The sequence below is a fragment of the Macrobrachium nipponense genome, chromosome 23 (genome assembly GCF_015104395.2).
Source record: "Macrobrachium nipponense isolate FS-2020 chromosome 23, ASM1510439v2, whole genome shotgun sequence".
Lineage (NCBI taxonomy): Eukaryota > Metazoa > Arthropoda > Malacostraca > Decapoda > Palaemonidae > Macrobrachium > Macrobrachium nipponense.
Window position 1 is genome coordinate 79019995 of NC_061090.1, and position 21391 is coordinate 79041385.

The following is a 21391-nucleotide window of genomic DNA, read 5'->3' on the forward strand; positions in this document are numbered from 1 at the left end:
TCACCTGTAATGTTTTACTATTACTGCATTCAGATTTTAATATACTAGAATTGTTCTTCATTGTATACTATAGTGCTTTAGTTGCATTATTTTTATTAATAACAAGCCAGTTTTTATAGCTCTGCTATTCTGTGGTGTGATTTAAATATTGTGTGCCTTGTGAATTTCATTTAGTTTGAGTCCTGGATCTAGTGAATGAAATTGTTTTATGTTAAATTTTTTCTGGGACTGATATATTCATTGTATTTTCCTATATTCCATTAATTCATTGTTATCAACCCACTATACATGACATGTAGTTTATGTAAAGCCATAAAATTCTTATGCCATTAATGATTGTTTAATTTTTACGCCAATTTTGCAAGACACCTTTTATTGGTGTTGAGTTTCTGAACTTATTTACTCATTTCAAGAAGGGGAAAGAGGAAGAAACACCTGAAATTGTTGCCCTTTGGAGAATGAGATTTGCTTAGACATTAGGAGATGGAGGGTGATCATTTTCTTTTATAATATGTGTAAGTTATTACATATCAAAACTAATATGTAAGGCAAGTTAGTGTCTAATGTACGAATGTTCTTGTTATAAGTTTTAGACGGTCATTTCCTGTGTAAAAGCAGCCCTTAAATGCTCCAATGAACTTTCCAGTGAAAAAAGTATTATCATGTGACATAGTTTATTGTATGAATACCAATGCAGATTCATGTTATGAGTGACCTTTCTGCAACTGCTGTTATATTTAGCACGGCACTGTTTTATACATTACTTTTATGGTACCGTATGTCTGAATGAATTACTCATCCAAGTTTGTCTTTGTGTTCATTTTGTATGTTAAGGATGTGAAAGTGTATTTGAAGTTCATTGTTTAGTGCATAATGCACTGAAGAACACAAAATATAGTTACATGTGACATCAATAAATTTCTCACCACCGTTCCCAAACTACTTAATATCATAGGTTGTAAATTGTGTTTATCACTGGAAAAAAAAAACTTTTTGCAAAAAAAAAATAAATCAAAAGGCCTCATTAGTAGCAGACATTATACGACATTGCTGAATGAGTTCCCTGCATTACACAACAAATTTGGTGTATTACTTGGCTGTTCTCTATACTATCAAAAATATGCAAATTGTTTGAAAAAATTCCAAACCATAGACTTGAACCAACTCTGTATTTATTATGGAGGTGACATACATACTGTATTAAGAAGAGTCTGTAAAATCTTGTCTCGGTGAAGGAGTTTCTGTGCATTTTTATAGAATGCACTTATTTGCTTAGTTTCATTTTAAAAAATTACAATGCAGAAATGGTATGTCACTATATTTTTAATGCCAAAATTATATATTTTCTTTAAATATTGTGGAATTTGGATATTGCTTTATGGCTGTTACAAATCAGTGACTATCACCATTTGCAAAGTATTTAACAGTAAAGTACAGTATTTATAAGAGGTATTAAATTCTTGGCTGACATACATTTCTGTGTTGCAGGCAACTTCAACCTTCACAGCAGTGGGTTTTCTACTCTGTTCTCCCTCTGAAAAAGAGCAGAATTTTATTGCCAATAATACGCATTGGATGGAGCAATTGTAGGTGTTTTATACATACAGAGAACACCTGGATAACACGTGCTGACAGATATCTTAAGAATAATCGAGAGGTGATATTAACGTTAACCCTTGGAGTGTTTATGTCCTACTTCATGTTTCTGAGACAATCAAGCGATATTGATGAGTATCTTTCAAGGCCGATTTGGGAAAGGGTCCCTGGTATTGACCCAGAGACAGCTGAGCAGATGATGGAGATGGATAAGAATCTGGGTTTGCAAGTGAGTGCATGTATACTGTATATTGTCCTTTGAAATTTAGATAAAAGATACATTGATTAAGTTATTGTTAATGATTTTTAAAGAACATCTAGAAAAAATACTTCAGCTTTTTCATTTTATGAGAGTTCCAATATACCAGATATATTCAATTATTTTTTGTTACAGTGGATTGAATCAAGGATTGTTGTCAGCAGTTTATTCAGTGGTGCTATTTCTGTTGTCACTACCTGGTATTTTGGTGATCATAGTCTCAGAGGACTTTTCATTCAGTGTTTGTAGTGATCTTCATTCCCCCTTTGTTTTATAAACTAATCTAGCTCCTGGCAGTTTTGAGTAACTTTATGCCAGTAAAATCATTTTACAGTATACGTACATGGCTTTCTTTTGCCTACTTCATGTATTTACTGGTAAACTTATGTTGATGACAGTATGCTAAATATGACTTGCTTCACATTCCCAGACCACCAGCAGTATGCCTCCACTATCAACGTTGCTGTAGTAGGGGGCATTGCATGATGCAAAGGTGGACTGAGCTATGACAGCGTGGTGGGATGTTTCCTCCATAGTAGATTCAGCCATGCTGTGCATATCAACCCCTGAGCATCTAGACTAAATCTGGAGCCCATGACGCTTAGAGGCTGCACCAATTATGTCTGACACTCCTATCTCTCCTTAAGCAGTGCAACCGCCTCAGTGGCATGGTTGGTTTGGTGTTTGCTTCTCACCTCGGTGGTCGCGGGTTCGATTCTCGGCCATTCCATTGAGGAGTGAGAGATGTGTATTTCTGGTGATAGAAGTTCACTCTCGACGTGGTTCGGAAGTCACGTAAAGCCATTGGTCCCGTTGCTGAATAACCACTGGTTCCATGCAACGTAAAAACACCATACAAACAAACCTTAAGCAGTGCCAGTTTTGTCTTTGCTCCTGTGCATGACCTCACCAAAGATGCCATCGAGTGTGCCAACATCCTTGATACTAGGGAGGCTGTGCCAGCTTTGGAAGGTTCTTTCTTCTTGGAAAGAGCACCATCATCAACCTTAAAACAGGAAGGCAATCATAAATGATCATCAGCTTCCTTCCAGAAAAAAGCAGGAGCGAGGCTACAAAATAAAAGCACTTAAAAGAGGCTGTAATTTATCAGTCTTTAAGACTGTAAAATTTATGTTTTCCTGTGGAATTATCAGGGGTGGGGTGCTAAATGGGAAAAACTTAGTTGCTCATGTCAGATGTCTCCTATATGTACGAGTAAATGTATAGCTTTGCTAGAGACTGATTGGTCATATTATGTCTGAGCCCGCAAGAGTACAGTGGTCCCCTGTATTCACTTTCTCAAGATTCGCAGGTTTCTGTATGGATCATATCTACCCATTGTCCGTGGGAAATTCACTAGTAAGTGGTTTATCGGCTTCGATGACTGGTTAACAGCACCGCTAAGCAGTTTATTCATGCTTACAGCGTCATAAACCATTTATTACCATAGTTATCAGCAGTTTTCGTTTAGTGGCGCTCACCCGGGAACAGAACCCACGCCAATAACTAGGGACTGCCTGTAGGCCTTTTGTTATGAGGGAATTTGAATCAGCTCTAAGCTAATGTAGTGAAACAGCTATTGGACTGCATGACTTAACGTACTCAGTGATTAAGTTGAAGAAGTCTTATTAAAAGAATCTTTTTAGAATACATTTTCCCAAAGTTATGGTATATGTTAAAATCAATCCTGTTAGTGAAAGCAAGGAAAGACCCTTTTAAGTTGGAGAATTATCGTCCCATTGCACAGACATCACATCTGTGTACGCTCATGGAAAAAATGGTAAAGACATGTTTTATGGGTACTTGGAACGTGGTAAATATTTTTCCCATGCTCAGTGTGGTTTTTGAAGTATGCACCCCACAATTGATGTGTTGGTTAGCAAGGAATCTTCAACATATGAAGCATTTGCAAATAAACAGCATCACTTACGTTTTCTTTATGAGAAAGCCTACAGAATAACATGGAGATATGACATTTTAAGGGTTCTTTATGAATGTAATCAGAGAAGTAATTTGCCTCTTTGTCAAAGACTTTATAGAGCGCCTCAGTGACAGGAGTACGTAGTGCCACAAGGTAGCATTTTAAGTATAACCTTAGCAATGGTATCCAAAAAAATTCCCTCAGTTGTACTTATATTCTATTTCTTGATAAACTTTCGATATCTTGCGGCTGAATACTGCCTCCAGCTCTGTATTAATAATAGTATACGTAGTAGTGTGTTGAGATGAATGCTTTTAGGCTTTCAATTAGTATAACGGTAACCATGCACTTTCATTGTATAAGGGGAGCCTGTCGTGATCCAGATCTGCCCAAACAAGGGCAAAGAATTTCATGTGTTGCTGAAACAAGGTTTCTTGGGTTAGTTTTTGATAGCAACCTTACTTGGATTCCACATGTGAAATATATTAAAACAATATGCTCGAAAGCAGTGGATGTCCAGAAAGGTCTATCCCATACTTCCTGGGGTCTGGCCAAACTGGCATGTTTAGAGTGTGCAAAGCTTTGACCTTTTATGTATGCACTTACCAAGTAGTTACATAGCTATAGTTTCTATCCATCAGCAGGTAGAATTTTTTAAATTTGTGGTAGCGCTATATTTGTTTTGGCTAGGTGATAACCCCCGCCCACTACTGGTGGGGAGAGGAACCAACTCGGCACGAACTTCAGTTGTTTCTGCTGGCTGGTGCTGTCAACAGCTGTTCCGTAGCAGCAGAAGTTTTGGAATTGCTTTGCTTGTACTTGATGCCTTGAAGTTTTGGTGAAGTACTCTAATGTTTTGGTGGCCATTTCGGCAACATTTAGCTATTATAGGAATATATTCAAAATAGCTAAATATTTTGCTCTTGGATTAAACTTTGCCTGAGGATTGAGGTAGTTCTCAGGCATATATGATACTAGCTCTCAAGGTACTAGGTATTGCAGCAAAGGTTGCAATACAAGACTCTTAAGAGCTAGTTTTGATCTGCATTCTATTTGTACAGTTTTTAGGGGTCAAACTTGCTAACCGGATGTGAGTTATGGGAAGTTGTCAGTTGGGACAGTAAAGCTTAGAAAACTTTAACTAGCCACATTAATTAGCTAGAGAGAGGTAAGAAAAGGAAAGGTGCTTCTAGGGCTATCTCTAAGAAGCATTTAGTTAGTTAGTTAGGGGTTGCCTACTGGAAATGTATCTTTGCCTCCTTCTGAACCTTCCAACTTATCTGTTCAACCCATTCCTAATCCTGGCTCTCTTGCACCCAAAGCTGATGCCATTGCCAGCCTCAAAGTGCTCCTTTGGCGGTCCTGTTGATAATTTCCAAGTTGCAACAGAACACCATTGGAAAGGTGTACAGTGGAAACCCCCCCCCGTATTTGTGCACTCCGGATTCGCGGAGTCACACATTCGCGGATTTCTCTAGGGAACATATATACCCATTATTCACTGTATTTTTCTATGAGAAATATCCACATTCCTGTTTTTTTTTATATATATATATTTCATCATAAAAATCCACTTGTTCATACGTGAACAAACCTTTGGTCTTAACAATAGGATCATTTCTAGCGCGTAGCTGGATCCAGTTAAAAAACAGATGAAAGCAAGGAATCTTGTGATATCTGGCAACGCATGCATAGATCGGGTGAAGAGTGGTCAAGGGCCACTCATCTACGCCACTGCGTCAGTCTTTTCTTTAACCGCCTGGGCGAGAGTTGTGGTTGACCTCTCTCGGCCTTTACCCTGGTCATTGCCCGTTTCGATTGTGTTTAGTGTGTGTGTGGCTGTTATTATGGCTTCTTTTGCTCATTCTTAGCCTCGTCAACGTGTGTGCCCCGAATTCCAGGTTTTCCGTGTTCTCGTTTTTGGCTTCAGCAGCGACTGATCCCCACATCACGTGTAGCAGGTGCAGTTCTAATGTTGTACAATAACGAATCCTGACACGGACTACCGTGCATGGCCTAAAGAGCTGTGGAAGTTGTTTTATAGCAAGAGAGGGTTTTGACTCTTCCTTCATGGGAAGGTTTTTTGCCTCTTCTTAATACTTCGCCTCCTGCAGTGTTCACCCCCCATAGTAGCGTTGTTCCTGTGTCTCCTTCGTTTTCTTCCATCGATTCGTCGCTGAAAGTATCGGGAGGCCACCAGGCTGATGTTTGTAATGTGGCCCCTGTAAGCCTGTCGGCGCATGTTTGTCTTTCTTACACAGAAGAACAGTTGTCTTACCCCCTGTTTCACCTGTATTTCAAGAGCGCACAATGGCGCAGAATATATCTAGGCTTGAAGAACACCAGGCCGTTCTTAGACATAGGGTGAGATGGATTCCTCACGGAACACCACAGGTGATCGGATGAGCCCCGAATCTTCTCTGTCCTTTGCAGACAGCATTTTAGTGCTCTGACTGGAGACAGAGACCTCTCTTCTTCCTCTGGTCCTACGAAGTCCCTAAGGTTTTTAATAATGAAAGAATGAGGCCACGGCTTGGACAGGGTCTCATTTTTTGCTAAAAACCCCAAGGTTAATGCGCATACAGCATTACCTTGAGCAAAGCCTACTTTCTTGTCCATTGAGTGAAGCTCACTCACCCTTTTTGCTGTAGACAAGGCTACTAGGAATAGGGTCTTTCTTGTCAAGTCTCTGAGAGGGAGAGTATTCAGTTGATCAAAACATGGTACCAAAAGCCATTTAAGAACCACATCTAGGTTACAAGACAAGGTCTTAGAACCTTTAAGTTTCTCTGTATCAAAGGGTCTGATGAGATCCAAAAAGTCTTGACTGGTTGACAGATCTATCTCTCTGTGCTTAAAGACGCATTGCCTTGTAGTATCTTCTGATGGTCAAAGTCGACAGGTTACTAGATGTCCTCAAATGTGACAGGAAATCAGCAATTTCCGCTATAGATTTTTGAGAAGATGATATGTTATGCTTCTTGCACCAAGAAGAACTGCAGCTTCCTCATGTGCAGTCTCCCCATTGATATGAACTGTTCCATCAAGGATAGAGTGCCCTATTTTTCTCTGTTTACGATCGAAGAAGCCATTCCTCTAGGTATGTATAGGGATACATACTCTTATCCTGATTAGATTTAACCATTTTGCAATGGAGGTTAAGACTTGTGTGAACACTTGCATGGCAGTCGAAAGCCCTAAACACAGCTGTGAATTGATAGACTTTGTTCTTGAACATGAACCGAAGCAACTTCCTTGCATTCTGTTGAATTGGAATATGGAAGTAAGCGTCTTCCATATCGATGGAAATCATCCAATCCCCCTAACGGATGGATGACAAAACCGTCTGATTTGTTTCCATTTTGAATTTTGTCTTTATGACAAACTGGTTAAGAGTGCTTACGTTCAATATGGGTCTCCAGCCCCTTGAGGCCTTGGGCAGTACAAATAGACAATTGTAGAATCCTGGGGTTAGTGGGTCCACTACTAACTCTTCTGCAAGAGGGACGAAACCTCTCTCAAAAGGGTGATGGATCTCTGAATCTTCTGAGTAGGCTTTCAAAACTATCGGAGAGCTTGAACGGAATATCGTAGCCTTTTCTTAAAACTTCTATGATCCAAAACTGCTGAAGTCTGGCTCCTACAGGTGCACAGAGGACTAACACATCACTTTCTTGCGGAGGTTTTAGTTGTGGATTTCCTGATGGATCTTGGGATGAAGGGTACTCTACCCCTCGATCTAGGGTAGGATGTAGAGATTCCTCTGCCACAAAAGGGCTGAGTGCAAGTGGCAGGTGAAGGAAGTGAACTGGGAGTGGAATTAAGAGGACATTTAGTAGATTGAGAGAGCAGGTCTTGTGTTCATTTCTTCTGCAGGGCAGATGAAACTTGAATCGCTGTGTCCTCCGGGAAAAGGTGCTTCTTGTCCAGGGGCTGGTAAAGCAAGGTGGACCTTTGTGTATGAGATACACCTTTGGAGGCAAAAGAGCACCAAAGTTCTCTCTGATGCCTAGGGTAAAGATAGAAGCCAACTCTAAAGAACCATCCTTTATACCTTTTTCTAAGCAGAAAATTACACCTGAAATGTCTGAAATAGAATCTTCATTTATCGTTGCACAATGCTTGATTTTGCGACCCAAAAGTTCCTACGATCCAGTCAAGGAAACTTATCACCTCGAAAATCCGATGTGGTGGTCTAATTCAGACGCTATAAACATTATCTTGGCTGAATTAAATGCTGACCTAGCAGTCAATAAGTCCGGAAAAGTCTCCCTGGGCGGAGACAGATACACCCAAAGAGAGAGCTTCTCCAGTCTCATAATATAAATGTGTTTTGGAGGAAAGATGAGGAGGAAAATTAAAGTTAACTTTGCCTTACTCCCTCTTCTCCTCAAGCCAAAAGTTAATTTCTTTCAAAGCTTTATGTGTTCAAAAGGAAAGTATACTAACGTAGGCAACTTGAACGAATCCACTTAGTTGTCTCTCATGTAAGAAGACTGGCAAAGCTGGGGTCACTGGCCAAAAAGAGTCCCAAAATTCTCTACGAAGTAGTGACTTGTAGGCTGTGGAGAAGACTCCTTATCTTCTTTGTCGCGAATGTTATGGCAACTTTCACTAAGGTTCGTGCCAGATGTTATGCGGCTGATAGCCCTACCTTAATGATGGACAGGTTCTAGCCTGTAGACAAGGACAACTCGATAGGTAAACACGTCTGAATTTAACAATTTTTATTAAAAACTAAACTCTTCATTTAATATAACCAAACAAAGTAAATAAACGTGACTTGGGTGGCTCAGCACCCTAAACTTGGGCAAAATCTATGTGGCCACGCAACCACTCAAAAACACTGAGAATTTCAAAAAATTAAGTTACACTTTTTAACGAAACAAATACCAATACATTTCTTAGAAGAATCTAAACATGTTCAGTAATGATCAAATTCAATTAGCCCAACGATTGCTACGAGAAGGAACGATTACTTACTATGTGCAATTCTGATCAATCGCCGCCCTCCATGCTCAAGCTCGCACCCTCACACCATGTTCAAGACCCGCAAGAGTTGTTAACTCTACCACGCTAATTAACAGAGAGAGATCGAGAACCACAGGAAAGGTGGTTTTATAACCGAGCAGATTGGGTTAATAATTTTAGTCAGAATTTATTCTCTTTAAGAAGGAAACATTCCTTCGTTTTCATATAATTTATAAGATAACTAGAATTTAGTGATTAAGCAGTGAGGGAGGGAGGGAGGAGAGGCGATGACTAATAAATGTGTACATACAAAAAGGAACCATTTCATTGCAGCCGCCAATCTGCCTTTATGTGGCAATTTGCCTTACATTGCAAGCAGGGAAAAGATGGAGGGGCGGAAAATTCATGCACTAATTTTTTGTGGCACTGCTTCTTCTGCCGACAAAACAAGTGACAAGTTTGCTTGAGGTTGAACAGGAGGTACCGAAAACTGTAAATCCCAAAATACTCCCCTAACTTATATAGAATGAATGCAATAGAAGGCTTAGTGACAGCCATAACTTGCGACACTGTTAGTTAAGCAAAGAAGTACTACCTGTCATTGTAGGTTGTTGAATGACTCCAGACTGCTTGAGAGGTGCCAATGGGTGCTTGGTCGCTGGTGGGAGCTCGGGGGCCAATGGGCACTCGTGGGAGCTATGACATTAATGGGCACTTGGGCATTCATGGGAGCTGTGGCACCAATGGGCACTTGGGTGCCAACGATAGGGAAATCCTGTGCCAATGGGCACTCATACGCTGATGGACACTCCTGCACGAGTGCGTGCTCTTCAAACCTAGATATATTCTGCACCATTGTGCGCTCTTGAAATACAGGTGAAACAGGGGGTAATACAACCTGTTCTTCTGTGTAAGAAGGAGAAAGAGGCACTGACAGGCTTACAGGTGTCTTACACCTCTTAGCACTCGTGGAATGAACTGGAGAGGGAAGGACAGGAGGATAAGGATCCAGTGCCAATGGATGCTCCAAACCTTTCCTGTATGCAACCTCCTCAGAGTGTCGTCTAGAGGATGACTTGCTTGACAAGGAACAAGATTCAGCTGAGGGAATGCTCTTGCTATGGTGTCCCTCTAAGCCATCATAATCTTGAGAGAGTCGTTCTGGTGAAGCTGTGGTCCTTGGCCAGAAAGAGTCCCAAAATTCGCTACGAAGTAGCAACTTATAGACTATTGGAGAAGACTCCTTATCCTCTTCTTCTTTCACCGACAAAACAGGAGACAAGTTTGCTGGAGGTTGAACAGGAGGTACCGAAGACTTCATAAATCCCAAAATAAGTGGCTGCAATAGAAAGATTAGTGACAGCCATAACTTGCTACTCTGTCGGTAAAACAAAAGAAGTACCTGTCATTGTAGCTTGTTTAATGACTCCAGACTGCTTGAGAGTGCCAATGGGTGCTCGGTCGCTTGTGGGAGCTCAGGCACCTAGGCACTCGTGGGAGCTGTGGCATCAATGGGGGCTCAGGTATTCGTGGAAGCTGTGGCGCCAATGGGCGCTTGGGTGCCATCATGTTCTCTTGTATTACCTTGGGCTCCAGAACGATAGGGAAATCCTGTGCCAATGGGCACTCATACACCGATGGAAGCTCCTGCACCAGTGCATACTCTTCAAGCCTAAAGATATTCTGCACCATTGTGCACTCTTGAAATACAGGTGAAACAGGGGGTAAGAAAACCTGTTCTTCTGTGTAAGAAGGACAAACAGGTGCTGATGGGCTTACAGGTGTCTTACACTTCGTAGCACTCGTGGAATGAACTGGAGAGGGAAGGACAGGATAAGGATCCAGCGCCAGTGGATCCTCCAAACCACATTGGCTCCCAGTAAAAGCAAGAATAGAATACAAGATATTTCTTACAGTCTTTAAAGCACTAAAATATGGTGAACCAACATATCTGAGGAACTGCTTAAGCTTCTTTTGACCTGATATGAATATTGTGATCAGACATGCAAGTGAAGCATATACGTAGGCTATTTGAACCTAGAGCAAATTGTAAGTCAGGTGAGAGAGCATTTGAACATTGCAAACCAAGACTACAACAAAATACCGCCTGAAGTGAAGATCATACAAAAAGAAAGCATATTTAAAAAAAAAAGAACTAAAGACTGTATTCTGCAGTAGCTATGATACTGACAAGAAAACACTAAAAGACAATTATAAAATGTAAGAAGCAACTTATTTTGGAAACGTACAAGGGCCCACCAGAGAGGGAATCATCCCTATGGAGGGCTGTACATATAAAACCAAACAAAGTGAAACAATAATAGTAAAATATCTTACCACAAATAATAGGCCCTTCATGAACCAAGCCACTTCTCTCAAACCAAGCAGCAGGCTTTTTTCAAGAAAAAATACCCATCACAAGTTGGTGATGCTTTTTTCAAAATCTTACATAGCTGTCTACATACTGACAGCGACACAGACGGTTGAGTGGGCAAGGGGATTTGAAAAGAAGAGGATGAAAAGTAAAAGTAATACAGCAGGGGGTCCAAAAGAATGCTGGAAGGACCCAATTGTATCATCTATAGCACACCGTACAAGGGACACCATAGAAGATTCCATCTTATGGTAGTGCAATTGGATTGTATGTTGTGAAATTGTGTTAAATTATGTGAAGACCAATAACATTTAGGAAATGGCAATCAGGACCTTTAATGCTTCATACTAACAGATTATGATTATCTACAGGTTGATAAAACTGGGCTGGAAGAGTATAAACAGAGGTACTACGCAGGAAAGTTGAAAGAAATGGAAGCAGAGAAGAAAGCTGAAGAAAGACACCGAGAGCTGCGACAAGCAGCTGGCTCCCACTTTAATATGCTTCAAAATTATGCTGAAAACCAGAAAGGGAACTGATATCGTGAAAGTATAGTGTTGTAATGCTGTGAAGTGAAAAGTTACTTCTTCGTGGGAAATTATCACTGACAGCAGTGCGATGGGTTGCATCAAGTACATGCCTCTGTTATCTATTCTAGCGCTATTTTGTGCTGAACACAAGAGATTATGTTGTAGGTTAATGAAATATGGATGTAAATTTCATGTAGCTTGGATATTAAAACTATATACTTATTAAGTGAAGCTTGAATGTTTTATACCCAAAATACCTTATCTACCAAAAAATTTCTTTTTCAGGACATGCATACAAGTAATCTAACAGCACTTGGGAATTTTAGCATGCTCTTGCTAGACAAAGAACTTGCAGGTAAATAAGCTGTATGGGTTTATTTGGGATCTTGTACTTTTTTATTTTACTATTTTACCTAAGTGTGTTTTACTTAATATTGTTGACCATTTTTCTCATACTTATTTTACAGTATATTAAACTTGAGAGCTGAAGAGCATCCGTAAATAGAGATGGTAGACTGTAATCTTATGGAGAATTTTTTGTCAACCAACTGGTGATCCCTGTAGTAACTGAAACAAATGGCTCTCTTAGAGGACCATGGAGGTCAGTATTCATTGCAGATATTCAGTATCTTCTTAAGTGTGACTCGGTAAACATTGCTCTTGCTCTGCCCATATAGGGTAAATTCTCAGTCCTTTATTTCTGGTGAAGAGTCAGCCAAGCTTGGCCACTTAAAACATTTTAGTGGACAGCCGTTCTTAAGATATGAGAGTCCTTCCTCTTAAAGGGACAGGTTAAAGTACATTAGATGGTATAGGGACAGTTCTAAGTGCAAATTTCCTTACTGGAGACTGCATACAGACAGTCATTTACCTTAGTTTCACTGTACTATACATATTTTTCACTAGGCACTTTATGTAAATTTTTGTATTTTTAATTAGTGTTCCACATAGGCATTCAAGTTTCTTGAACCCTATTATAGTAGTACTATATACATATGAATATATCTCAAAGCACTATATGTATACATTGCGGTCTGGGAAATCATCATCAGTGACATATTAGTGCATGCATACGATAAAAAGATATTGGTGGCAAACTGTACAAGCTCAAGAAAATTCACTGCATTAACCATTTGCAATGAGAACCTTCATTTAGCCCAACAAATTGCCTAAAACATTTTGCATTATGCTCTGGGCCACTTCATTCTATTAACAGTTGTACTGTAGGTGGAATGAGACTGCTTTCTAGATGATTTTTGACTGCTAATGTATACTACACAGTAATCCTTTTCCACATCTTGCACTGGGGACTAGTTTTTTGGGCCACCATTAAACATGTCTTTTGTATGCAGAAAGGAATGTAGTGTCTTTTGTTTGCAGAAAGGAATGTAGCAAGATTTTTAACAAATGTAGCCTTCTTACTCATACAACTAACCACCCAATATACATTTCCTCTTTCATCTTTTAACCACTATATACAGGAATTTTATTAATGTAGTGTTACCAATGGAGCAGACCTCATAGAGGTTTCTGCTGCTCCCTTGCCTAAAGCATCTGCTTTTTCATTCCCAGCAATTTTAGAGTGACCAAGAACCAAGCACAACTTTATCTGAAATATCATTGACTGGCTCTCACAAATCAGATCTTTAATATTTACAGCCAGTATAGAACAATGAGCTTCAGATCCAAGTGCTGTCAATAAACCCTTGAAATATGAATTTTGTTTAATTTCTCACCTTTCCATTCCCATTAACTCATTTCTAATTCCTACTGCATCCTTGATTCCATAGATTTCAGCAGATGTAGCATTCAATGGTATGAAGGAAAGATATCAGTGTAACTGGCAGTCTTTCATGCTTTAATGGTTGAGTCAGAAACGAGGTGTAACTTTGCCAGTGACATATCCAGGAGTTTTTCATTTGACGACCCAGTTGAGATCCAGCTTTTATGACCTGTTCAATACTACTGATTTTTCCCACCTCATTGTTACGCTAGAGTTATGTTTCTTTTTCTGGCCTTCACAGAAGTTCATATGATTAAATCTCCTTTGCTTCTTCAGCCTTAGCAAAGTGAGCTAAAACCTGTTAAGGCTCAAGAGTAGGTGAGTACTGTACGTACAAGTATGCTGTGATATGTTTGAGCATCTTGATATTCTTAACCCACAAGTAGTTCGTTAATCCCTAGGATTCTTCTTTCCTGTGTAACTATGAAATTTGTCACTTCCAGGATTGTCTCCAAGTGTTTCTCGGTTCTGCGATTTTATCATTAATTTATCGCATTATCTCTCTGTCTTCACTCATTTTCTGTAATGGTTTTGCAAGTACTGTTAGAATACATTTTTGAGTCTGAAAAGCATGTGTTTTGGTCTGTACTGCAGTACAGTAGTAGTAATTTAAAATGCTTTTTTACAAACTCATATTTTCTTAGTTTATCTGTTGAGGTTTTCATTTGCCGCTAGTATTCATTTGTTTATATTTTATTGTCAAGTTGATTTGTAACATTTATCAACCCATGAATTCCTGAAAACTAAGGTTGCCGAACGATCCTGTGATGATATTCGCTTCCCTTGACTGCATCATCATGACATTTTGCCTGGTAACTTGGGAAGAAGTTATCTCTCTGTGTCAGGGTGGCAGTGATATTCCTCCTCTTCCTTACATTTGGAGATAAAATGGAGGGAGTTGGATTCTTTTATTAGTTTTTTATCTACAGGAATGCAACTGGAAACAGTTATTGAAACCTTGAAACAAGGTAAACAAGGTATCGGAACAAGAGGAGGCTTAAGGAGACTTCATTACCTTTCCTGTTGCATTAGGAACAACCAACATGGCGCTGGCAAGTAATATTTGGTGAATTGTTCCTCGACATGCGACCCCACCTGCTTTTGTTGCAGTTGCCATTGAAGTGACATTGGTCAGCCTTAAGCAATCCTCCCTCCTTCAGGGAGGACTTGCTTGGTGGTGTGACGACAGGAGCTTCCTTAACAAGATTTTCCACACCAGAGTCACATGAATGCTTCAGGTATGTGGGCAGTGGAAGAATCTTATCTGCACATCAATGTTTATGAAATGCAAGCAGTACTGCTAGCTCTACAAATTTTCCAAGAATGTGATGGGTTGTTCTACAGTGTTGATGAGTGACAATAAGTCCTTGGTTGCATATGTTGACAAGCAGCTGGGAACAGCACCCTTAGCTTCTGTCAGTAGTCAGCCAGGTATATTTCTCAGCAGGAGGAATGTTTTAGCCAGTCAGCTTGGTCATTAGGAGGAGAAAACGTATAATATAGTACCTAGGCAAGAAGTCTGGAGGTGCATGAGGGACAAAGATGTCTCAGAAAAATAAGTGAGGATTAAATTATATATGTACTTTAAAGAAGCAACAACACAGTTAAGGCTCTGCCATAACCCTATATTTTTTATATGGTAATGGATGTGATAGTGGCTGGAGCGAAAGATCAGGTGCCTTGGAGTGTACACTTTGCAGATGACATAGTGTTAGTAACCACCAGTAAGGAAGAAGCAGACAGGAAATTGGAGTTGTGGAGAAGTTTATTGGAGGTTGGAGGAAAGAGGTCTTAAGATAAGCAGAGCAAAAACTGAATATATGTGGGTGAATGGAGGAGACCAAGGGGGAAGCATCAACTTACAGCAGGAAGAAGTAAAAAGAGCTAAATCCTTCACGTACATTGGGTCTTATGCCACTGATTGTGAATGGCTGGAAGAGGAATTGAACGACAGATTACAATCAGCTGGGTGTAATTGGAGGAAAACATCAGGCATGCTATGTGACAAAAGATTTTTGTAAAGATGAAGGGAAAAATGTACAAGAGCATTGTCAGACCTGCGTTGATGTATAGTTGTGAAACATGGCCCATGAAGAAAGCACAAAAGAGAAGGATGGAAGTGGCAGAAATCACAATTTTTGAAAGTAAATTGTATTTTTCCTAACTATACAAACCCTCGGTCCTTTACAATAAGAATATGCTGAAGGCGAAGTTGGACCAGCCGCTGAATTCTTAACAAGACGGTTAGGTAGTTAACTGCTGGTCCGGTCGTTGGTTGTCCATCCATTCCAATTTGCTTTTGGCTGCCATCGTGAGTCGACATGTTTCTCCATCACTCTCTGCACAAATGTTTGCTGATATTTTCTTCTAATCCCGGTTGGATTTTTCTTTGTTGTTTCTTATTGTGAGTTATTAATGCTGTTGCAATAATGTGTTTGTGATACATATACCGAAGGCAAACCCATGAATTGCAACCGTCTTATACGTTGTCCCCCCCTCCCCCCCCCATGGGGGTACAATGTGCGGCATGTCCATGTTTTTTTATTGTTTTTTTTTTTATCTACACGTCCTCGCCCATTATTGCCAGGAGCATGAATGAAGTGTTTTATTAATGGGGTAAGTACAAAGTACTTGGATGTTTTTCCTCGCGCTCTTGCCATCGTCACCGGGAACATGAGTGTATTTATCGGCATACGTGCCTTATTTCTTTTGTTTTATTTATCGTGGATAAATTGCAAATTACTTTAATTGTGATTTTGTCCGTGTCTGTTTTTCTATCCTCACGCCCTTGTTCATCATCGCCGGGAGCGTGAGTGTGATTTTTGTTTAGCATATTAATACAATTACTTTCAGACTTGTATTTGGCGTGCATGTGGTGAGTGAATTTCAATTAAAGGAAGACCTATTAGGAGGATAGACCCTGGTCCTGATACCAGCGCTGCTCTTCCCCCTTCTTGGTCTTCCCTGGGACTCGTAACTCAGTGGCAGCGCAGCTCAGTAACTTCCCTCAGTTGTTGTTGCAACGGTGTCCACGACATCCCAGGTCAAATGCCTATCCTCCCCCCCCCTCCTTATGTGGGCGGTAGACATCAGCTGCCGATGGGCAGTTCTCAATGCCGCACTGCCAGGTGTATGGTTGCAAGACCCGTTTCTGCCAGCACTGCTCTTGCTGGTCCTGGGTTCCTGCCACACATTGCAAGACCCGCGTCATCCAGCACAGCTCCCGCTCACGGACCTGTTCCTAGCATTGCTGCTGCTTCCGTCTCCGGGCTAGAGGATGGCTCTGGCTACGAACCCGCAGAAGCTATCGAGGAGGAAGTTGAAAACGGAGACAACGATGCCTTTCTGGATCTCCTTTTCACCTGTTTCCTCGTTGTCGTCGTCATTATTTGCTTCCTCCTCTCCCTCCCCTTTGAAGTGGGGAGACTGAGAAGTGGATGATAGCCTTCACGAGCCTTCGAGGGGCCAGCATTTCTCCTTCGGGAGGAAAGCAGCTGGCTCTCTCACTCCCTTGGGAATGAGAACCGATACTCGGCCTCTAGGGGCACGAGACTCGGGAGCCTTTCCCTCGAGAGGTCTCGTACGAGACATTCAAGGGGTCAGCATTCCTCCTTTGGGAGGAATGTAACGTTGGATGTGTGGAGTGACAAGGAGACAGGATAAGGAATGACTTTAAAAGAGATGATGAAAGTTACACAAGTATCAAAGAAGCTGCAACAGAGACAAATGCAATGGTTTGGGCATATTATTAGAGGAGAGGAGGATTCTGTATGTAAAAGAACCATGAACATGGAAGTACCTGGAAAATGGAGGAGAGGTAGACCAAAAATGAGATGGAGAGAGACAGTTAACAGGGACATGCGGGAGAGGAACATGAGTGAGGTAATGGTGCATGATCGCAGAAGATGGAGAAGACTAATAACAAACAATGACCCCATATAAAGATGGGAAGAGCTGAAGATCAAGAAGTAGAGACAGAGTTAATGTGACACCCAAGTGTAACAGAAAGGCTGTTCAAACTTTTGGGAACACCAATAATTGATCTGTTTACCACGCAGATAAACAGGAAACTCTTGGTGTAGTGCTTACTTGTGTCTTAGAAGATGACTTCAACACCCTTGGCACAATCTGGACACATGCCTTTCATTCATTCAGTGTCATTCACAAAGTGACCAAGTATGATCACACCTTGGCTCCTAATAACACTGAGTAGCTCCTTGTTGGCCCTAAGCAGAATGGTTTCCCAATCTGCTGGTTCTCTTGACTGAGGCACCCAGAGATTCCCCCATGGCCCACTCCTTTGCTAGCCACATGTTCATAGAGGTCATCAATCATTGCAAACCCTCTAGCTACCTGCATGGAATTTATCCAACAGCTGCAAATGAGGCTTTTTTTTCACAAGACTGTGCAGTTTCCTGAGCACCTCAGAACATTCTTTGGCAAGATAGGCTCCTCTCATTCTCATTAGTGAAAAGCTATCAGTGTGACTTAAAGATTTTCCAGACTGAAGGGCATAGATCTCTCAGTGGAATTATCTTTGCTTTTGAGACACTTCAGGTAGTCTTACCCTTGGGGAGGCCTTAGACTAAGATCTCACAAAACAGTGTTGGTAATTTAGTATCCAGTTGCTTGCTCTCCAAGACTTGGTGGTAATGTACACCATGCTTTTTTATGACATGTGCAAGCTGTGAAGTACTATTTAAAGATTCTCCCGACATCTTAGGTGAGAGTGTTAGCACCTTTTTATTAGTTAGGTAGCACAAGAAAGGAATGTCTAGGAACACCTTTTATTTTTGGCTTAGTGCTGTAATCAAACAGATTTACCACCCATTCAGTTCAGTGGAGAGATAATTCAGTAAGAGCTTACAAAGTCCCATGCATTTGGGAGCAACTTTTCCTTAGCATAGGCATTCAGGGCAAATTTCTGGACATCAGGCCACCTTTATAAAAGTCCCTGGATACCTTCTCCTGGGACTTGAGGTGGCTGATCTAATTAGTTGTATAGTTACCCAAACTCATCTCAAAAAAGTAAAAAAGCATCTTACTTGAGGTACTCTGAGTAACCTACATGAAAATTGATGGTTAGTACTCTTTATGGAAAAATCACAATTTTGTCAATGTATTTTGATAATTTACTTACCTTTTCTTTATCTTTTTCTGTTAACTGATATCCTCCTTGTGTATTTCCTTTTACCCTCTGTTACTTCTTTTGAATGAACACCATATTTTTTGGAATGGAATATAGAAGAAGGCCAAAGACCAAACACTGGGACCTACGAGGTCATTAGGCACTTTTTTTTATTTTTTTAATCTTTAATTTCCAGCCAGTGATCCCTGTGGGATTCTTCCATGCGATTAGGGTGTACCCCCTTGAAAAATAAAATTATACAGTTCATAAATTTTAGAAAACCACGCTCAGATGGTGGACTCGGAAGAGAGGACGACCAACTTGCAAAGAGAGGCAACGACATAAGAGAGGGTAGATGAAGCTGGTGGCAATCCTGGCATCGAACTCGTGATGTATTTTACCTTATATTGCTTTCATTTCATGCGACACAATATTTAAGAGTGGTCTTGGTTTGTTTTTAATACTGTTTTAATAGTATATATACAATTAGTAAGCACTTCAGCTTGTGCTTTTCAGTTTTATTTATTTTTTGCAGAGTACCTATCAAGATATGTTTGTTTGTATGGTTTTTACGTTGCATGGAGCCAGTGGTTATTCAGCAACGGGACCAACGGCTTTACGTGACTTCCGAACCACGTCGAGAGTGAACTTCTATCACCAGAAATACACGTCTCTCACTCCTCAATGGAATGGCCGGGAATCGAACCAGCGACCACCGAGGTGACAAGCAAACACCAAACCAACCACGCCACTATCAAGATATGCCTTTTAGGATGAATATCATGAATTGAATGCCCAAAGTAGCAATGTTCAGGCTAGAAACTTTGTAGTTAATGTTAGTGGTGGTATTTATTAAAATTGCTAAAGTTTGTGCCTAAGCTATTTGGTCTTTCTCACCTCCAGGAGGCCAAGACCATCAAGCACCTAATCGGGTGAAGTTACTAGATTTCATTTGAGACATGATTTTTGTTGGATTAATGCTTTCCTCAGTTCTCAGAAAATCAGTTTTTGTAGTCAAGGAACAAACATTAACTATGGCAAACTCAGGCTCCTGATCACCATCGCTTGCATCCAGACTTTAGGACCACCCCCTCCAAATCTCAGGTGGTGACTGGAAACTGTGGTTGTACAGTAAGTTCCAAAACTGAGCTACAAATTTCAGAGGATTTCGTTCGAAATTCACTAACTGGCAACTACAACTCTTAGCTGAAAAATTTATTTTTTCTCTACAGTGAAAGCTCTATCAAGCAAAATAAAGCTAACATATGATGCACAAATATCAAATTATGATATTTATAACAATCATAAGAAAAAATTACGGTAATCGTAATTATTTTAAAGTATAGTAATTACTTCAAACTATATAAACGAAACAATTTGAAATTCTCTTTCAACACAGGATTACCAACATTACCATGTATATTTCGAGCAATGTGGAAACAAATATTTAATATCATAGTGTATTAATCAATTATTTTAGCGAAAATGCATAAAAACCATGCAAGTATCAATAGAATGTAAAGGGAAAAAATCTCCGAGACATTAATCATAATCAACCATGAATGCACCCTAGATTCAATAGACAAGTTGGGTGTGGTTGGTAGTTCTGATTCTAGCTTCTAGGACCGAGCATAAAACACCATCTTCGAGAAAGGCTCTAACTGTTGCTGCTACCTTCAGGTGACTAGGCCTAGCTCCGGGCATTGCAAGGCTTACAATGCAGGCCGCTGTCTGTTATTTAGGCAAAGATAGAACCTTCAGGACCGATACCACGACCTGTCCTTGCACCTGGGAAAGAGACTCGCTACACACAAAAAAAAAGAAAAGTGTCACAAGCAACCAGAACACCCGTAATAATACCACCTGGTTAAGTAGGGAGACGACAGACCCAACCACCCCTCCCTCCCCCCCCCCCCCTCTACCTTCTACCCACAATGCTAACTCCACCTTTTTCACTTCAACCTTTTACCTCAAATCTTCTAATTATTCCAACCGTGAAATTTACGACTGAATTTGCGTAAGTGGGCGTATCATACTAAGAGAGTGATATCACCCAAATTCATATTTCCACGGACAACCAGTAATCAGTTTCAATCCAGTCAAGCATTATTGTATAACAGAAATTTATGAGTTTTTTTTGGTTTTTTTATATATATATATATATATATATATATATATATATATATATATATATATATATATATATATATATATATATATATATATATATATATATATATATATATATATATATATATATATATATATATACACACATAAAGAAGCACCGAGCATGACCAATAGGCCGAGTGCTTGATTCTTAAAAACAAGACCTCTGGTTTATTTCCCATGACTAGATAAAAAGGTCCTGAGAGAGAGAGAGAGAGCATAAACAGGAGATCCTCGAATTAAAATATTGCTCGCCAAGCATATTCACACACCAAATCGTATGGACAAGAACAGTCTCACTTATGCACTGAAAAAAAAAAAAGTGGAACCTACGAAAATACTTGTTTGGTGCGACCCTCAACGCAATTCCACATGCAAAATTTGCACAATTGAGAAATTCGATGAAATTATTAACTAACAAGCTGGAAAATATATTTCCTTGATTCTTGAAATAGGTCTAACCATGTAACCAATCCTAAACCCACATGTAACTTGGATTTAGTTTTTTTTTTTTTTTTTTTTTACACCAACTTGTTTTATTTATATTTCACTTAATCAGATGCTAAAACCTTCTCTGTGCTTTATCAAAAGAAATCATAATAACTTTCGATATAACGCTATAAAAGTAGAAAATTAATTTACAAATATTAGGCCAATGCT

The 21391-nt window shown here is 40.0% G+C and overlaps 1 protein-coding gene and 1 pseudogene across 1 annotated transcript; both read left to right on the forward strand.

Annotated features, from left to right (window-relative positions):
• LOC135201808 (histone H3.3A-like) overlaps nt 1-21391 on the forward strand; it is an 87280-nt pseudogene that overhangs the window by 42040 nt on the left and 23849 nt on the right.
• LOC135201794 (uncharacterized) lies at nt 1489-11882 on the forward strand (the record flags this gene model as incomplete). Its single annotated transcript, XM_064231055.1, is given in 2 exon segments — nt 1489-1825; nt 11493-11882. Coding segments are annotated over 2 exon segments (505 nt in total), but the record flags the coding sequence as incomplete, so codon positions are not given.